At 33.0% G+C, this 20,731-nt stretch overlaps 1 protein-coding gene across 3 annotated transcripts; it reads right to left on the bottom strand.

Moving 5' to 3' along the window:
- Positions 1–6,236: 6,236 nt before the first annotated feature.
- LOC143053397 (uncharacterized) lies at positions 6,237–19,313 on the bottom strand. Of its 3 annotated transcripts, none has more exons than XM_076226193.1 (2): positions 19,174–19,313; positions 6,237–8,135 (listed from the first exon to the last, which is right to left on the bottom strand). In XM_076226193.1, the coding sequence occupies exon 2, from the start codon at positions 8,123–8,125 to the stop codon at positions 6,686–6,688; it is 1,440 nt and encodes a 479-aa protein (XP_076082308.1). In that variant the 5' UTR covers positions 8,126–8,135; positions 19,174–19,313; the 3' UTR covers positions 6,237–6,685. The 3 variants fall into 3 exon arrangements, with proteins under 3 accessions (XP_076082308.1, XP_076082307.1, XP_076082309.1); XM_076226192.1 differs by lacking the exon at positions 19,174–19,313 and adding an exon at positions 13,316–13,732; XM_076226194.1 differs by lacking the exon at positions 19,174–19,313 and adding an exon at positions 8,665–8,875.
- Positions 19,314–20,731: the final 1,418 nt, after the last annotated feature.

Raw genomic sequence — 20,731 nt, 5'->3', positions numbered from 1 at the left:
GAATGATTTGAAAACAACATATGATTAAGTAAAAGAAGAAAAGAACCAATTGGATGATGCCGACGAATTAGGGGTTAACGTCCAATGACAAATATCATGTGCATATGAGAACGACAACACCTTATATGTACCCCTGTGTTGTATTAGAAAGACACTTTCAGTCAGATTTGAGAACGTGCTACTTTGAACAGATTCAAAAATTAAGGCTGATTGAAAACGTTGATATTAAATTCATGCATATTCCAGCGGCCAATCCATATCATGCTATATTGAAGTGACAAGAAAATACAAAGAAAGTCAAAATAAAAATGCTCTTACTAGAACGATACTGTTGCACCGTATTGTCATTTTTTTTACTCAAGAACATCTCATTCTTTACTTTTTCAATGGGAAAATATAAATGTAGCAAACTATTGTCGTGGCTAAGTAACTCTTAACTGACACAATTTCAATTGTCCAACCCATTAACAGACTTTATACCCATAATTTTCACTAAAACGTGGTATTATTCACGTTGTATTACAATTATGAAATATTTACTAATGTCAATTTATTTTTTAGAACCAAAGTACTATTTTGTGTCCTTTAAACATGTTAAATGATATCTAAAATTGTTTGTTTCGCCTTTTATTAAAAAAATGCTATGCGTATAAGCATAAATTATACATACTTGCGCGACGCCTTTTAGTTTTACTGAAAACTGCGCAGACTATGAATTGTTTTTACAGGTAGAAAATATTCTATGATAGATATCATTTTGTCAGACACTTTTCTTTTTTTGATTTGGTTCTTATAATATGCCAAAAATCTGTATATTTAATAAGAGTATAACATAAAATTGTGCGTTTTACTCTTAACAGACGTATAACCAACCCGATTAACAGACCAATCGCCCATATAGCCGCATACTCAATATAGATTAACCGACCAATCTCTCGGTTAGCCGAGTGTCGGCCGTGAAATATAAACATCAACCATTGTCCTTTTAAAGATTTCAGATTTACATGGGGAAAGTTATGTTATTATTGCACATTGTTCCTCACCATTTTCTCAAACATTGTATGACTTCGTTACAATGCACCCGTTAGATATGCACTTGACTGATATTTAAGTATGGGAAATCATAGTTTTTTTTACTTGATGATGACAGTAGCTTTGAACTTCCATGCTTTTAGTAACTGTGAGTACTCTCAGATAAGTATCATGTGTTTATGTGCTTTGATTGGTTTTTTTTGTGTGCTTCGTTATGGTGATAAAGTCAAGCCTTAGTCTAAAAAGAGAAATGTCCAAAAACTAGTTCGGTCTTTAACTGCGCATACGCCAAGAATCAACAAAAAAACAGAAGACACCTAAGAGGAAATACATATTATAGGTCGAAAAACAAACAAAACCATGATAGAAAAGGAAAAACGACGGCAGATCACTTAATTGAAAATTCCTCAAAAATCAATAAGAACTCCACAATCTGGGTTATCTCAGATATGCCAGGTGGGAACGCAGATATACTGCTGAATATGTGCTGCCCGCTGTGTTGTCATCAAAGTGAGAGGGTTAGCGTTATAAAACCAGGTTTAATCCACCATTTTTTACATTTGAAAATGCCTGTACCAAGTCAGGAATATGATAGTTCTTGTCCATTCATTTTTTATGTGTTTTTTTATTTGATTTTGCCATGTGATTATAGACTTTCCGAATTGATTTTCCTTTAAGTTCAGTATTTTTGTGATTTTACTTTTTGCTCTTAGAAAATATGCAAATGCAATGTTTTTAACAGTTTGTTTCGTGCGTGTAGTGTGATATACTACTTTCCTTTGTTATGAGGAGGTTTGATCTCTCAAAAAATATGTTTAAAGCCAGCCACATTCTTTATATACCTACCTCAAGGTCAATAGCCTGTAATTCGGTTGTTCTTGTGTTGGTTGCTGTCTGCCACGTTGTTTTTTCTTTTGAATTATTTCACATTTTGTCGTGTCGATGCTTTTTTACTGAACTGGATTATATTTATTAAGTTCTGGGAATATATAGTTTCATTATTTGATATTAATACACTAAAAAACAAATAGACTTTGAATCATATTTAAAAAGCTGCCAGTATTCTTAAATCTTTTTTTTTATGGTTATTAAAAATCATTTATATAAATATTATATAAATCACCAAACATTTTGAATTGGTTTTTCAAGTTTGTCGTTCTTTTGTACTCTTGCGCTACTGTCCCCCATTAAAAAAACAATAGGATGAGCGTGACCTATATTCAACCCTGCCACATTCTGAATGCACCTGTCCCAAGGTAAGAGCATTGAATCTAGTGTGTGTCATTGGTTGTTGTCTATCATAGTCAATTATTTTTTTGGTATTGCTTCAGTATAGATATCTTTTGGATTGTTTATCATTTGTCATATCGAAATTTTTAAACGACTATACGACATAAACTCTGCTTATTATTGAAGACCGTTCGGTGTATGTACTTGTTTCCATCCATGTACATTGTTGCGGTAGCTGTCTTATTTATAATCTTTCACATCTCCTGTTTTATGCAAGTTTTTTTTATTTAATAATAACTTCTTAATATTCCTACTTATTTCCACTAATAAATGTATCTTCTAAACATATCAAAACGGTTAAATTTTAATTATGTTGAATGCTCCTCAGTGCCTCGCGCTTTGAATATTAAGATTTAACTGTCTCAATAGGAGAAATATTGTGCACACACTTGTTGCAGTGATGGAAGTTTTATTTTTGATCTTGCAAATATCCGTGCCTCCTTTTTTGATGTTTTCTGTTCTGAATATTCGAATGAATGGAATAATCATATGGTGTTAACTTTTCCAATTATTAAAACCAAAATGTATCTGTATATTTATTACAAACTGAGCAAACATGTAAATTATCTATAACTTGAAAGACACTGGTTTTGTACAAAAGCTGTTATCCGTGTAATCAAGACATAACAAAATGGTTCAGTTTTTTTTAACAGAAAAAAATGTTTCTAGTTTTGGAAAATTCCGGAGACAAAGAATTGTGAGATTTGACAAACTTTTGTTCATAGAGTACGTGTGTTTGATGCCAGATGTATATCCTTTGCAGTGCTCTTAATCAGTCCAATCTAAATTTGGGTAGTGGTACATGTTATAATGTGGATCATTTATTGCACGGATATTGAAAGCGTTAAAGTCAATATTGATAACGACAAATAAAAAATTTGACGTATACGTCCACTGTTCTTTGCTTCACTCGAGAAGAAAACATTTCATGAATATCGAAGAAAATATTTTAAGTTCATGAATGAATCATTCAGAAAATAGAGTAATGTTGTAACTTTTTACAGAACATATTCTTAAATTCCCCCCGAAATATTTTACTACAAAATCCATACACGAATGGATTAACACCACTGCTGATAAAATGTGATAGTATACCGATATTATATTATGCAACTTGAGCATGTGAGTTACGCGAAGACAAAAACTCCGGGAGAAAACTTTTGCAAATAAGCAATACAATATAAGGAAAAGAACTGAGAATTCGAACAATTGTTATCACAAACATAGCTATTGTAATACGTCGTCTGCGCACCATGTTTCTGTTAGATCGTCTTGAACCATTACTTGACATACTTATTGAACCCAAGACCGAGGACTTCTTATTAAAGCTTTTACTTCGACCTTCCCGTGTATTTTTCATGGACGCATGACCTATGTGTCTCCTTTTTCGTTATTGATCATAGTATAATTTTGTTTTCTATTTTGTAATCTATGGAATTACTTCTCGAAATATTGGTCGAAACATCGCAAGTATCGCTTTCATCTATATTTTACCTGTGTCACCTTCTGTCCGAAATATTCCTACTTGTGTGTCCATTTTCCTCTGTTTAGTTGATGTGTTTCCCTCGGTTTTAGTTTGTTACCCGGATTTGTATTCTCTCAATCTATTTATGACTTGTGAACAGCGGTATACTGTTGCCTTTATTAAACACGTCAAAAACCATCAAGACAATATCTCAAAATAAGTTTTTTTGTCGAAATCTTTAGTCCGCTCTATTTATGTATTATTGCACTTATAAGACTATTCGCTTACCCTTTTTAGTGTTTTATGCAAAAGTAAAGAACAATTGTTCAAGATTTCAGTTTCACACGGGAACGTTATGAGTTGTTATGTAATAGTTCGTTTCTATGTATGTTACATTGTCGTGTATTTGTTGCACTTCAGTGGTATATTATTCCGTTGTTTTCCTTTTATAGTTGAAGTGCTTACCTCGGTTTTTGTTTCTAACCACGGATTTTTTTTCTCTCAATCCTAAATTTATTTAAGTTACTCGTGGTTATTCTGTGGTTAAAATGTATAAATATACTATTTTAATATTTATTTATGTATTTCTCTGTTTATATTGTTCTTGAATTTATTAGTACTATATTCCCTTCATGTAATGTCATTTTAGTGGTATATTTAATCTTGCCATACAGTGCGAGATTTGACTAGCTACCTAACCCTGTTCAACCCACCATTTTTTTCTTAAAATATCACGTGCAAAGTCAGGAACGTGGCAGTTTTTATCTTATAGTTCATTTCTATGTATGTTGCATTGTCGTCTGTTTTTGTTGCATTTCAGTGTTCTATTGTTCCGCTGTTTTCCTCTTATAGTTGAAGTTCTTACCTCAGTTTTAGATTCTAACCCGGATTTGCTTTTTCTCAATCGATTTATGACTTTTGAACAGTGGTATACTGCTGTTGCCTTTATTAAACACGTTAAACGCCATCAAGACAAGATCTCAAAATAAGTCTCTTTGTCGAAATCTTTAGTCGATTCTATATAGGCATTCTTAGCGGGGACTTTTATAGCTGACTATGCGGTATGGGCTCTGCTCATTGATGAAGGCCGTACGGTGACCTATAGTTGTTTATGTCTGTGTCATTTTGGCCTCTTATGGACAGTTGTCTCATTGGCAATCATACCACATCTTCTTTTTTATATATTCGCTTACCTTATTTAGTGTTTTATGCAAAAACGTAAACAACAATTGTTCAAAATTTAAGTTTTACATGGGAACGTTATGAACACTCATAGTGATTCATCCGGTCGTTATCTTTTTTTTTATTGCATTGGACATTGTCCTGGTTTACTTAAACTGTGTATGTCTTCCAAACAATACACCTGTTACAAATGTACTTGACAATTGTCATATACAAGTCTTGGAAAATATAGTATATTTATGTAACGTTGATATTAGCTTTGAACTTGCTTTCAGTATGAGACGGTTTCAGTATCTAAAGGAAAATGGGTAATTGTATTGTTCGTACCCTAAATGATAATAACGTCACGTTTTTTGTTGAACCTCCATTGTTTAAAACGTTCTTAACCAATCATCACGTAAATAGTGTACTTTTTTTCAAAATATTACCCAAAATGCATTAGATTCTGAAACTGTGAATTGCGAGTACTCTTAGACTGTTACCTTGTGGTTTTTGGTTTAAGTTTAAAGTTTGAAACATATTATATTTTAAAAAGTGACAAAAGAGATTGCATGGAGCATTGGAGATGGGACACAAAATATAACAACGTTATTGAAATCACGTTTTTTTCACAATGTGCTCCTTTCTGATGAGGCAAGCCTTTTTCAAAGAGGACGCAGAAAACATCAAATGATCAACACAAACTCCCCTATCAAGGTTATATCAGGTGCGTCACGTGGGCTCGTTGATACAGGTAGATAATGTCCTGCCCGAGGTGTTGCTTTTATAACAAATATACAAATTCAATGTATTAATTTAGCAGTGTGTTCTTGTGCTGTTATACCATTGTTCCTTGATCGATTACAACGAAAATTAATTGCCGCCACATTTTGTATATACCTGTTTCCGTGTCAGGAGCATGCAATTCTATGGTTGTCTTTGGTTACTGTGTGTCACATTTGTTTTTTATTATGAATTAGGTAGTTTGTTTTCTCTTTAAATTATTTCAAATTTTGCCATGTCGATCCCTTTTTCTTATTGAGCTGTTTTATATTTAAGCCTGGTATAACATAATTAAATATGAAGACAAATTTGACTTTGAATTATATTCAAGTATATATATACAAGTTTGTTATTTATTCAAATTGAAGACGGAAATGAACGTTTTGGTTTTGAATATATCCATGTCTAGTCATTTGCAGTTTTCTGTTCTGAATATTCGAATACAGGAAATAACCATATGGTGAATGAATTTGTTTACCTTTCCAGTCCATCATTAAACACAAAATATATCTGCATATTTATTACAAAAATAGCATACATGTAAGTAATGCATAATTTAACAGAATCTCATCAGTACAAAAGCTTTGATACATTCGTGTCACTCATAACAAATGTTTCATTCTTTGGAAATGAGAGACAAAGAATTGTGAGATTTGACAAACTTTTGTTCAAAGAGTATTTGTGCTTAATGCCAGGTGCAATTCATCTGCATTGTTCTAAATCTAATATATATTTGTGTATATGTGTGTTGTGTAATTTGTCATCAGCTGTTGTATAGGCAAAAAATTACCTTTCTTATTATTTGTCCGAGCTGCGCCCAGATTAAGAATGTTAAAGTTCAAATTGATAACGCTTCATATATATATGCGAATACAATTTAGGCTTATTCGTCAATTGTTCTTTTGCTTCAATCGAGAAGAAAACATTTCATGCGTATTCAATACAATATTAAGTTCATGAATGAATCATTCGGAAAATAGAGTAATGTTGTAGCTTTTTACAGAACACTTTCTTAAATTCCCGCCGAAATATTTTACTACAAAATCCATACACAAATGGATTAACACCACTGCTGATAAAATGTGATAGTATACCGATATTATATGCAACTTGAGCCTGTGAGTTAAGCGAAGACAGAAACTCCGGAAGAAAACTTTTGCAAATAAGCAACACAATATAAGGAAGAAAACTGAGAATTTGAACAATCGTTATCACAAACATAGCTATTGTTATTCGACGTCTGCGCACCATGTTTCTGTTAGATCGTCTAGAACCATTACTTGATATACTTATTGAACCCAAGAACGAGGACTTCCTATTAAAGCTTTTACTTCGACTTTCCTGTGTATTTTTTCTTGGTCGCATGACTTCTGTATCTCCTTTTTCGTTATTGTTCACAGTAGCAGGATAATTTTGTTTTCTACTTTTGTGATCTATGGAATTACTTCTCGAAATATCGGTCGAAAAATCGCAAGAATCGCTTTCATCTACATTTGACCTGTGTCGCCTTCTGTCCAAAGTATTCCTTCTTGGGTTTCCATTTTCTTCTGATTGCTTAAAAGAAAGCATGCACGTTCCATCTGTAGATTCTTCCGTTGACTTATTTGCTGTGTCAAAGTTCGAAGTATTTTGAAAACTAGCAGCAGTTAAATCAGCACTTTCAGATGCGGACTGTCTCTTTGCAGCCGACATGGCTGATGACGTCAAATTCGGGAGTCGTAAAATTCTTAACCAAATCAAAGTGTAAAACAAAACAAGCGCTATCGATATGCCGAAAAACAGAACAAATATAATCCCATAGTAAACAAGCGGATACGTATCACCATAATCATTAATTGTTGAGCATTGTGTTTCTGCAATCACTTGTTTATCGGTGTCACTACTTCTCATGCCAAATAAAATAAATGCTGGCCATGAAAATAGCAATGCCAATACTACGGAAACTAAGCATAAACGACGTGCCTGTGACGGTTGTATTCGCGTGCGTGTGTGCTTGCATATACTGATATACCTATCAACAGCAATTATGACAAGCATTCCTCCGGCAGCTAAAGACGTAATCGCACGTGTACCTCTCTGTAGTTTGCAAAGAATGTCATTTTCAATCAAGAGAGGTTGTCGTAGCATAACTATTTCCATCGGCATACAAATGCAGCACGTGAGCAAATCAAAAGTTGCAAGAAAACCAATGAAGTATTTGATTTTTCTTTCTTTCCATTTCCGGTAACAGATGTAGCAGACGAGAGAATTGCCAATCACACCGGAAGTCATGAGAACGGAAATATATGCAACAACCGGAGTCAGAAGACTTGCCACTTCTTCTTCCCTCTTAATCCAGTTAAAACCAGTTGTGTTGGTTGTTACATTGTCACTGCTGGAATTCATTGTATCCATTTGAATAAATCTAAAATAATGCAAAAGAGATCTAAATGTTAATTCATTGTGATAAAGAATTAAAGTGTTGCAGTTAATCACGTATTCTTCAATATTAAAGTTCCAACGTGTTAATTTTAAATGTTTAAGTGTTTATAACTGTTGTAATAAGTACTTCAAATCTATTGTGTTTCCGCTACTCTTATACAATACGCATTTTACACCAGTTTCGAGTGTCCGCCATTGAAAATTTAAGAGGATATGAAACACTTTCACAAAACCAAATATTTGACTTCATTGACTAAGTTGATTGTTTTGCCTCATTTTGTCAAACGGCACAGAATCAAGGTCAGTCGTTATCAAAACCAGGAAGGAACTTGATATGAATCTCAATCAAAAAATGAAAACGATTCAAATTGACAATTAATTACAATAATGATCAATAATTTGTATTGCAAAAATTCTAGTTTTTAATCACACCCTCTTTTTTCATAGGATACTATTCAAAATAAAAGTAAGTGTAACAAACGATAACTTTGTACGCTAAAGTAATGTCTTACCTACAACGCAGCCATAGTCATACATTTGTCATACCCTGAAAGCGGAAGTAATATCAATGTTCCTTTCTGTCACAAGACGATCGATCACGGGTCAAGGATTTGGCACTAGACTTACAAGAAAATTTACGACCTCGTATAAAGTAGTTTTTTGTACTTGACATGTTTTAAACAAGTGCTCATAGATCATATATTTCAGTCATTTATCGATCATATATTAATACGACGTTTTTTTTAAATTATTTTCTAACAAAAAAAGCCGATTAAAATGAATTTGTAGTCTGATTGATGATAAACCAATAAAGAAAACAAATACGACAGAAAACAACCAAAGACAATTGCTATTTTACAAGCTCTTGCATTTGGACAGCTTGGAGAATATGGAATGTTGTGCTATAATATGTCTTCGAGAGCTATATTTTTTTTAAATCTCCACTAACCTGGGAAAACGGTGGAACAGCTCAAGAGCAAACAGTCATTGTCACAAATTGTTACGTTATCATTGCAAAAAATAATGAATTAGACGAACAATTTGCCTTTTTTCTGTTGTTTTTAGTTAGTTTGTTCGTGTTTGCTTTGTATTGTTCTTAGGAAAGGGCCCGACTCATAAATTGAAAAATTGCCATATTATTTTAAGTCGATATGTGCATGCGCCTCCGTTTGAATCCACACTGATATTGAAACACATTTTCATCCAAATGTGATTACTGTACTCCAAATGATTAGGAATGATAACTGAATTATTGATTAAGTTAAGCCTGCCAATTGATATTTTATGGTGTGTTTTTCTATGTTGTGATGTTATGCTATTGTTTCAGAAAAAGGGAGAAGGTTTGGTACCATTAGAGGTAACCGGTGAGATCACGAATCACGTACGGATCACAAACGTATCACCCACTTTGCCGTATGACACGAAACGGGATCATTAATTTCAAGTTAGGATGCCTAAGTGTTCATTTTTATCTCGCTTTGATTATAAGTGCATTTTTATTGATTGATACGCGTACTGCCTGTTTTATTTTTTTTTATTTTGTTTGTCGTCGTCAGTCACGGAGCATTTTCTGGTGGGAGTGGTGGGGGGCTTATATTTTTTTAGAACAAAATATTTTTAGTCTGATTTTGGTAAAAACAATAATTCTGGCCAGCACCTAGAGTAGAGAACGACCGTTTGATTTGTAAAGGTGGGGGGGGGGGGTGAAATTAAACGGCAGGACAGGCCATAAGGAAATCATATATAAATAAAAAGATAGGCTCTCTTATTTTTCATTATTGCAAAATTGAAGCTTTTAAAAACAAGTAACAACTTTAATTGGATGCAGTACCAAACTCTCCCAAACGGTACACACATTTCGCGTTGAAATTGTGACCAAAACATGAGTTTAGAAACCGACCATTTAACTTGCATGGAAAAAAAGGGGGGTATTTTCTGAAATAAATAATTTGATTCCAAATTCTTAGATACTGAACGAATAAAGAATGGTTAGAAATGGCAGAGACAAAAATAATTTCTGACGAGAAATTTGAACATACCCTTTCTTAAACATGCCCTTCCCCCAGTCCCATTTTCAATTAAATGGATGGTCCCTTAGTTCAAAATTTCTACCCCAATCATAGATTTGACTGATAATTTTTGCCTAGTAATTTATTAGGCCTGAAATTACCGGCCAAGTCATATAATAAGGTTTTAATTTCATATCCAGTCATGTATTTGACAAGTTGAAAAATGCCAATTCTAGATGAACGTCTGTATATACTTTTATATAGGAAGTGACCCCTCCTTGGGCGCATACATGCAAAGCTTAAGAAAGAATTAACTGAACATTTGTATTAATTCGAATCATTGTTTAGAATGAGCTAAATAAAAAAAGGGGGGATTCCTTGTACTCTTTGTACTTAGGGAAAAAAAGAAAATAACGAATACAGAATACTTAACAGAAAACTTCATATATACTAGGTGTTCTTTCGCAGAATAAACGATGAATAACCAAATAAGATATAATAATATAGTTTTATAATTCCAGCGAATCAAGTTCCAATTTTGTTTTCGGCGTACTATTCTTTTTTCCCAGACCAAATATCTTAAATAATACCAGCAATACCGCATACTAAATGGGGTTAGTGGACGACCCTTTGATTCTAGGATCGGAGCTGGCAGATCACGAAAATAAATTTATTTGCCAGTAATAAAAAAGTAATAAATATGCTGGCTTCCACCTAAAAAAAAACTGGCCTCCAAATTCTATTATACAGTAAAATGATACATGTGTAATAAATAATCTTGCGTGTAGCAGTTGAATTTTTTTTTCTAAAATAAATAATCTGACTGACCAAATCTGCCAGACCTGCCCTTCAGAATCAAATGGTTCCCTCCTTATACCCTCCTCAAAGATACATCACTTTAATGTAGATTATCGATACCCGCTTTAACTGCGATATAAAATAATACATAGAAAAAAGACGGGGGAAACTGGGGGTGGGGGTGGTCAAACTGATTTTTTTTTTTATTATTATTGGTTGCAAATTTCTTGTAAGGGACAGTCCCTTACAGTCCCTTGCAAGAAATTTGCAACCAATAATAAAAAAATAATTTGTCCAGGACCGACCATTTAACATGAAGAGGGGGTGGGAGAGGGTATTGTTCTTTCGGAAAGAATATATTTGATTCTGAATTTTAAGGAAGGAAAAAATCTTATCTTGGATAATTACCACAAAAAAATCATTGAATGTTAAATTTGAAAAAAATAATTTGTCGCGCCGCATAAAAAAATCTCAAAGTTAAATGGTCGGTCCCTACTATTTAAAATGTTTATTTTCTTAACAAATATATATTTAATATCTTCTATATGTTTTTCTTTCAAACACATGCACCGCGGCTAATTAATTGATTGTCCCCATGATTAAATCATGCTATCATTCCACGTAACCATTAAAAGTGTAGAAGGTGACCACCACAGGTATACATTTATACGTACTGTTTCGTTTTGATCCGTACATAGGCACTTCCGGTATATAAGTTAAAAATACATAGTCTTATATATCCATCCTTATACCTGAAAGCTCGTATTTTATCATTGTTTTCTAATAAAGGAAACTTTGTGAGGTGTCAAGGGGTATTAGAGAACTTTACCCAATATGAAAATCACTGCTCCCAATACGTTCGTTCGTCATTATTCGTCGGTTCGTGATCTCACCGGTTACCTCTATTAAAACGTCTAATCCCGCTGCACCTGTCCTAAGTCAGGAAACTGATGTACAGTAGTTGTCGTTTGTTTATGTAATTTATACGTGTTTCTCGTTTCTCGTTTTTATATAGATTAGACCGTTGGTTTTCCCGTTTAAATGATTTCACAATAGTAATTTTGGGGCCCTTTATAGCTTGTTGTTCGGTGTGAGCCAAGGCTCCGTGTTGAAGGCCGTACATTGACATATAATGGTTTACTTTTATAAATTGTTCTTTGGATGGAGAGTTGTCTCACTGGCACTCACACCACATCTTCCTATATCTGATTAAAAAATATGTTTATTTGTTGTGGTTGTAGTTGTGGATGATGTTGTTTAAAAAAATTCAAAAGATAAAACAAATTTGCAGACGTCAAACAAAATTTTATGATGAAATAGATAAAGCACTTGAAACAATTGAACTGCATTTCCGTATGAATATTTTTCTAGTTCTAGAAATTAAACCCTGAAAGTGCAAAACGTTTGAAATACTATCATGTGGATGATGTGTGTGTATTTATATATGCAGTGCAACACGTTTAAAATATGCCAATGCAGAGCAAGTGCGTGTATACATTTATGTTTCTTCTTATTGAAATTAAAAAGATCACTTTATAATGGTTGACATGTTTATCCTTTTAAGGTGGCTCGGGTATCCATCTTGGATTTTGAAGTAGTAGATGATAACAGTTTGTCTAGATCTTTAATGAAATTTGCAAATTTTGAGAGTAATATGTAATTCGTGTGTAAGACTTTTGATGTAAATATAATTTTTTTTTGGTGTTTTATCATATATACGGCTGTATTTCTATTAAAAAACACCATATTTTTGTTTGATTCATTTTCTTTCAACTTTCCAAATAAAGGGAGGTAACTTAGATAAAGTTATTTTATAATAGAAAGTGTTGTGGATTTCCCTATTTCAATATGTAGCAAGAAAACAAGTTCTGTGACCCCATTTGTTCTTTCTACTTTGAGAGCTTGTTTTGTCTTAAAATTCTATCATGTAGTTTCAAATCGAGCACAAAAAGGGTTTATCTTCTAGTAAATTAATTTTGTTAATTATAAAATATTCTTGGAGTAACATTATGGCGATCACTGCTACAAATAATAGGCTCTATGCTTCTTAGAGCAACGTTTTGGGACTCACTTCTCCACTGATGGGCACCAATACCCACTTCTCCACTGATGGGCACCAATACTCATTAATAGCTCCATCTCCAATGACAAGGCTCGAAACTCCGTCCACATGGATACGAGCCAAAGAAACTGTGCAGCCTATGTTGTCACCCCAAAATTAATACCGTATCACCGTGCAAAGTGCTCTTTGTTATCTATTATTATACTGGGCCTTTCAGTACGAACCAATTGAAGTATACAGTTATTATTGTTCATACAATATCGGAAATAAGAAGATTATTATTAAATTTCTTACCCTTTGATGTATCGGAAACAATTCACATTCAGTATCATTTGGTGGTAAAAAATAATTTGGGAATTTAAAGTAGTCTGTGTATAGATTGCTGATGTAAGATACCGCCTTTTATCATATACCATTCGGAAATCGATCACAACACTTTCATTTGATGGTAAAGAAACAAAATTGGGAATTTAAGAGTGTGGGCCTATCTTGTTGTCACTAAGCGGATCTATCTACGTTACTACTTCCTTGTTTCAAGGATAGTGGTTAACTTTTGTTTATGGTGCATATCACTTCGCCTCACACACTTATGCATTGTACTCAATTGGCTGGAAAACACCTAAAAGTTATTTCTACATCTATAATACTAAAATTACGAGGTCCAATTTATCAGCCGTCATCACGTAAAAACGATGAATCAAAGAATTCAACTTTATATCTAACTAATATAGTACAATGCTGTTGATTAAAATTACACCACTCCAGACCCCTTTGTTTCCCACATAATTAATATTGTCAATAATTAAGAAGTTCCGGGTCGAATCCGATACCGATACCAATAGTATATTCACCTGTTATCTATTACCTTATCTGTACGTTCCGCATCTGACAGGCGCACCACCAAACGCTGTATTTAGGATTTTGCTATATACACGGGTCGTAATCACAGGGTTGACACTACTAAATTCAATCATTGTCACATTGTTCCCGATTGTAGTATTTTAATCAGTATGACTTTCTAAGATGACAATACGAATAATATAATTCTGGACTTAAAATAAGGCGTATAGGTACAGCATGAACAGTTTTCAATTTGTTAGCCGGAATGACGTAAAACGGCGAATCAAAGAATTCAACTTTAATTATAACTCATTAAGGACAATGCTGTTGATTAAAAAATACTCCTTTTCAGGGACTTTTGTTTTCCAAATAAAATTAATAATACCAATAATTGATAAGTTCCAGGTCGACGGGTTCAAACAGAAAGATGTTGAAAGCAGAGAAAACTGTGCATCTTATAATCGGCATGACTTTATCAGATGACAATACCAATACTAAAATAAGGCTTACACATAGTTATATTCTTTAATTCAGCCACAGACCCGCGATATCACGGGTGTGTTCTAGTATCTATTTAAGGAATCAAATTTTCTTTAAAATCTTCGTAGGGGTTTTTAACATTGTAGCAATACTATTGTTTGTATCTTGTTTAGTATTTGATGTCTCTGGTTTAGGAAATTCTTGCATACCGGTTTGCATTCCAGTATTTCATATAGTATTACACTATCCAATCTTATTTCTATCTTTATCATGATGAAATAGTAACTAGGAGGATATGATTACATTCAAAGGTCTGATATATATTGGCCCAACCGTCTGCGTGCATTAAAAAAAAAAAACGCCGTTTGCCCCTACTATCCAGCGTGGATGTTGGATAGTAGGCCACAGGCGAAAGTTTTTTTTTTAAATGCATGCAGACAATTGTTGGGCTAAATACCTGACATGTAGTAAAGTCCCTATGGTAATGTTTAGGTGATATAGTGGTTTGGTCCAGTTAAAAATGTTTCAACAATTAGTATGCCTGAAACTGCCAAATTAAAGTAAACACCTCTTGTACATAAAATTGTTCATATTTTGAGTTAAGACTGGTAGACATCGATATAGTTCGCCCAAAAAAAAATTGTCTCAGAGTAGAACGCTACACTGTCAAAATCTTATTGAGAAAATGCAAGTGACATTTTTTGTGCAGAAATGGACCACAATATAACTGTGTTCCCGGGCTATTCCAATATAAAAATAAGAAGATGTGGTATGATTGCCAATGAGAAAACTCTCCACAAGAAACCAAATGACTTAAATTTAACGACTGTAGGTCACAGTGCGGCCTTCAACAAGTTTGTAATAACATGATTATAAATCTGCGTTTTTGTAATTTTTTCCAGACGTTTCCATGCAGGAAGTATAAAGAAATGATAAATCACTTCATTTTACATCTTACACGAGGATTTAAAGATTACAAAATTTAAAAGTTCACAATTCAAACTACAGTCGTGTATGTTCAAAAGCTCAAGAGAAATTTAAATTATATAATTATTGATTTTCAAAAATAAGCTAGGATTATTTAGTTCATTTCAAGAACGATATATATTGACAAGGTTATCTTGTACTTGAAATGTTTTTAAAAATCGTTTTTTCATGTTATTATTAATTTTTTAGTGCAAGGGCACTTTTCTCCGATTTTTCCCTAATACTTTAAGGTTTTAAAATTTGGGACATGTGCTTGTGAGTTGTTAGTCTGAAGTTCATTGGGTATATTTTTAAAAGCGTAACGTCAAATTTTGTGATTAAAAATGGAACCAATGAAGTATACTGTATATCCCTTAGAGAAAGTTCAATTCAACACGATAAAAATTGGTCTGTTCTAAAAAAAAAAAACACAATAAAAAAAAACCTAGAAATATAACTTCATTAAAAGATAATCCTCTTACTATGCATTATGGGTAACATGTGAAAAATGTGATGTAAAATATTCAAATGCTCAAAATTAACATGATTAAAGAAATGCTGCATTGAACGTCTGGATTTGGTTAACAGAATAGAGAAAATATTATAAATGGGTAAAGTAAGGGGCAAAATATATATAGAAAAATAGAAAAATAAGCGAAAAAAAAAAGAATGATAAACAATGGGATTCTAAAACATATTAGGAATAGAGAATATTGGGCAAAAAATTGACAGAATACCTTATTGGAGAAAATCAAACTAAAAATTAATGGTTGCGTTAATTGAGGACCCAATCTTGAATTCTCCAAACACTCTGTTATATCATGAAAATTTCTTTCCATTTGATCCTCGTCTGATATATACGAAATAAATTGTTGACTGAAGATTGCTTAATGAACAGTGGCAAATATTTCATGCATAGTCAGGACAAATCTAAGAAATCGCATAAAAAATTTTCATATTATTTTACTTTATCGTTTTTATAAACGATTGGTTATATCGAAGTTGAGTTAGCTAAGAATCTTCATATTTGAATAATTTAATTTTGGATGTAACTCGTCTTCTGATTGGCTGACGTTATTTTGTTATCAGCCCATAGACATAATTTAGTCATGTGACCGTGACGTCATCAACGTTTTTTCATGGTTTGCTACGGTTTAAAATGGAATTTAGCATTAAATTATAAGAAATGACTGTAATATGTTTTCTGTCTATTCGAAATAACATAAAAAATGTGGTGCACACTGTTAAATAACCCGTTACACGCGTTATTCAGTGTGCACCAAATTTTTTATGTTACTTCTTCATAGACAGAAAAAAATATTACATTCATTTCTTAAATAAATAAAAAAAAAAAAGAAGTATGTAAAACGTCAACGACAGCATCCCAAAAGCACCATCTCCAAAAATCAAGGTTTGTGTATGGGCTTCAACATTAGAATGCACATCTATTAATATTAGATCGAGCCGAGTCAAGATTATCTTCGCGGGGTCATATCGTACCTTTAACGAGCAAAGATGAGTGGACACAAATGTTAAATAATTCGAAAAAGGCTATAAATAATTGCCACAAAGCCAAACTGAGTATGACTCTTAACCACCCACCACCCCCACCCCGTAATCTCCATCAGTTAAAACACAGCTAAAAATACCCAAATACTCCTAAACATTACAGACACGTTTATACGCAGTTGTTTTATTTATAATTATAACGTTACATATTATTTTAATTATGTTAATCATCATGTCCTATTATTAGTAAACTACATGATCTATTCATAAAAACAAATTTAATGACATATCTTATAAAATGAATCGTCGTAAAATTTGAAATTAATCCAAAACGAAAAAATAAAATTACTAACAAAATTTATTTTTTTATCAAAAATCTAGATAACTCAAAAACTTTTGATTATATACTGGAATACACTTAATGACAATGAAATAATTAGTAGGAAATGCTACTTAAAATGAATTATGTATTCTGAAAAGTACAAAAAGTTTAACAGGTTTAAAAATCTCTCATCGGAAAAAAACAGATTGTGAAATCTCTAAAAATCTTATTGAAATGCATGATTGCGTATATGCAGAGCATGATTGCGTGGATGGAGGCGAGAAACTCACGCACCCGGAGGCGTCCTTCAGCTGGTCCCATAACACATATCTATACTAGTTCAGTGATAATGGATGTCATACTTAACTCCGATTTATAGACAAGAAACTAAAATTAAAAATTATACGAGACTAACAAAGGCCAGAGACTCCTGACTTGGGACAGGCGCAAAAATGCGGAGTGTAATGGGCACATAATAAAAGGAATAGAAGAAAAGGGCAACACAAAATAGGAATAGAGAATAGTGAGATGCTAAAATATGAAGTATACAAAATAATGGACAATATGTAAACAGAATAGAGAAAAATGGCACAAAACAATTAAAGAAAACAGAAATGTAGATCAACCATACAGATCCACGACCATATACCCATAATTATTTTCAAGCACATCATGTACAAAGGATTTGTATTTTAGACATCTCAGACACGCGAGGGAAAACAAACAGTCTTGCAATGCTTGGTCAGGGCAAAGTCAAACTTGATGATATTCCGAATGATCAACCTAACTCTCCTGATTGTTCCTTCCCTGGCCCAGGGAAAGGACTTATTCACTATATAAACTATAATGTACGATGGGAACTGTTTCCGGTTTCTAGCAGCAGGAGTTGGAAACTCATTTACAAGTCACCTGGTCATGACTTCATTTGACAAGCTACAACATTGCATAAAAAACTGGTCAAACTGAATAAATTAGACATATATTAACTCACGCGTTGTTCCCCTAAATGGGTAAAACAAATTCAGAAAACTATATTCTAATTAGATTAAAAGCTGGTGTGAGAGACACACATTAAAGTGTAATCAGTTCGATTTTCAACCAATGCTGTATCAAAGCTGCTTTGTTCTGACTAAATTAAACATTTTGGTTTGTTTCTTGACTTTCTTGTTTGTTTGTTTAATTAAAGTTTTGCTCGCTTATTGATTATTTTGCTGACCTCTCAACTAAGTATTTAATTCTTTTCTAAAGAGGGACCATGGAGAGGGAGGACGTAATTGTCCAAAATAATAATATAAATCGCTGTCATTTCCCATCTAAAAAAAAATCAAGAATATTTCAATCAAAACAAGCATCAAAATAAACCGTCCCCTAATATCAGGCATACATGTAGTCAGTGACATCTCTGATATGTAAAACCGTTTGAACTCAGTACACATTTTGAATGTCTAAAACCCTAATCGATTCGATACTATAGGGTGGTACAGATTAAGTTCCTGGTAGATTTTTTATAATTTACTCTCTGTTATTTGTTTGTTTGTCGATAACATTCATGTTATCAAATTAACTGCAAGCGCATAGCGGCAAATAATGTCGTCTCAATGCTTTTCGTTCTTATTTACTTGTTGTGTTGCATTCTTATAAAAATAACATATGATATAATAGACGAAGTTCACGTTCATACAGGTACATACTAAATAAAAATTGATAAAAGATATGAAAAATATAGAAAAATGGAACCAAATAAATAAATAATAGAGAACAACGAAGTTAAAAAATATGAAGAATTGGAGTTTTTAATGGACAAAAAATTAAAGAATAAAGAAAAGTACACTCAATAAGTAAAAAATTACAGAAATGCATCTCCCCTCCCCATCTAGTCACTCGTGCATCCTATTATAGTGTTTTGTATTTTACCTGTGAATACCAGCACTGAATTTTAAGATCAAAACAAAATAAGAGCCGAAGAAATTCTAAATAGACAAATTCCATTGGGTATATAATACAATATAAAGATTTTACTTTTATGTAGACTTACTTTTTTGAAGATGTACAGTTGAATGTAGCTCCTCTGCTCTCACAATTCTTTCAAAATGAACAGTCACACTACTAAATAAACAATTTATAGCGGGAATGAATCATTACAAACTAGGAAATGACCCTTTTTAAATAGCTTATTTATATACATGTTTGAAAATCAATACTTAGAAAATTGTGAATTGCGTAATGTTTGTTTTAACCGGGAAAGCGTTTGTGTTGTCACATGTTGGATGACACAGCTACCTTCTGCATGTAGGTGTACTACACTAACTACTTATATTTACATACACATGTTACAATGGACAATGGTATGAAAATTCTCAGATAGTTCATTTCCGTTTTCGACTTTGTTAGTACAAAAAAATATAATATAACAAATTTTTACAACAATCATTATTATGATTATAATACATGTAATATCAATGACTATTATTATTATTTTTATCTTTTTAATAATCAATTTGATAATAATTTAAAATTATATTCAAATTCATAAGTTATTTATAAAGGTTTTACACTTGTTATATTTTGGGCCATGTATAACTTGTTGTTCGGTGGAAGCAAAGGCTCCGTGTTGAAGGCCGCCCGTATACTTTGACCTATAGTGATTTACTTTTACAAATTGGATAGATAGTTGTCCGAGGCTCTTTGGCACTCATACCACATTCGCTTATATCTACATAATAATGGTGATGTTTTCCCGTCTGGAACATGAGTCCAATAGACTAGTTTATGGGTGGGTGTTTTTCAACTCGGGTGGTTTTTTTTTTTTATTCTTTTTAGCTTTTTTTTTTATATTAGTTAAAAGTTTTGTCTATATTCTTTATATTCAAGTACCACATGGCCATCATTCTCTATTCTTTATTTTTCACCTATTTTATTGCCCATTGTTCTCTGATACGTTAACCCCAACGAGACCCTATCATAAAAATTGCCCGTCGCAGTTTTTGGCATTTTTCATTCTAAAGGTTGTTCCTTTAAATATCATTTTCAGGGGCGGATCCAGCCATTTAAAAAGGGGGGTTCCCAAGCCCGGACAAAGGGGGTTCCAACTATATGTTCCCATTCAAATGCATTGATCGGTCAAAAAAAGGGGGGTCCAACCCCTGGAACACCCCCCCCCCCCCCCCCGGATCCGACAATGATTTGATTATTCTAATGCAGTATGATAAAGACACGCTACTTTGAATTCGCCTTTTCATAATCCAATGGACTAATGGCAGGGCCGTAACTAGGGTTCGAATTCAGGGGAGGCAGGGGTTTAGGGGCCGCCGATCGAGCCCCCCCCCCCCCTTTCCGCCGATTTTTTTTCTCGCAGTAAAATGGCTAAAAATGACCCGTTTTCCTTCGATTTCCTTACTTTATGAATTTTATGAATCATCAGTATTGCTGGTTCTTGGAAGCAATTTTTATGCAAACAATTATTATCTGTATTTAAAGATATTTTTGATAGAAATCAAACTGGTAAGTTAAAAAAACATATAAAGCAAGATCATAGAAAGCAAGATATTTTTATTGTCGAGGACCTCAAGTTGAATTTCAATATTGTTGAAAGC

Source organism: Mytilus galloprovincialis, chromosome 12 (assembly GCF_965363235.1).
Source record: "Mytilus galloprovincialis chromosome 12, xbMytGall1.hap1.1, whole genome shotgun sequence".
NCBI classification, from domain to species: domain Eukaryota; kingdom Metazoa; phylum Mollusca; class Bivalvia; order Mytilida; family Mytilidae; genus Mytilus; species Mytilus galloprovincialis.
This window is presented reverse-complemented; position numbering and strand designations above follow the sequence as displayed.

Bases quoted from the DNA above. Each gene is read 5' to 3' on its own strand.
- LOC143053397 (XM_076226192.1), bottom strand. From the start codon at position 13,437: ATGGTATATGATAAAAGGCGGTATCTTACATCAGCAATCTATACACAG. The intron at 8,136-13,315 runs GTAAGAAATTTA...GCATTATTTTAG, and splicing joins TGTTTCCGATACATCAAAGG to ATTTATTCAAATGGATACAA.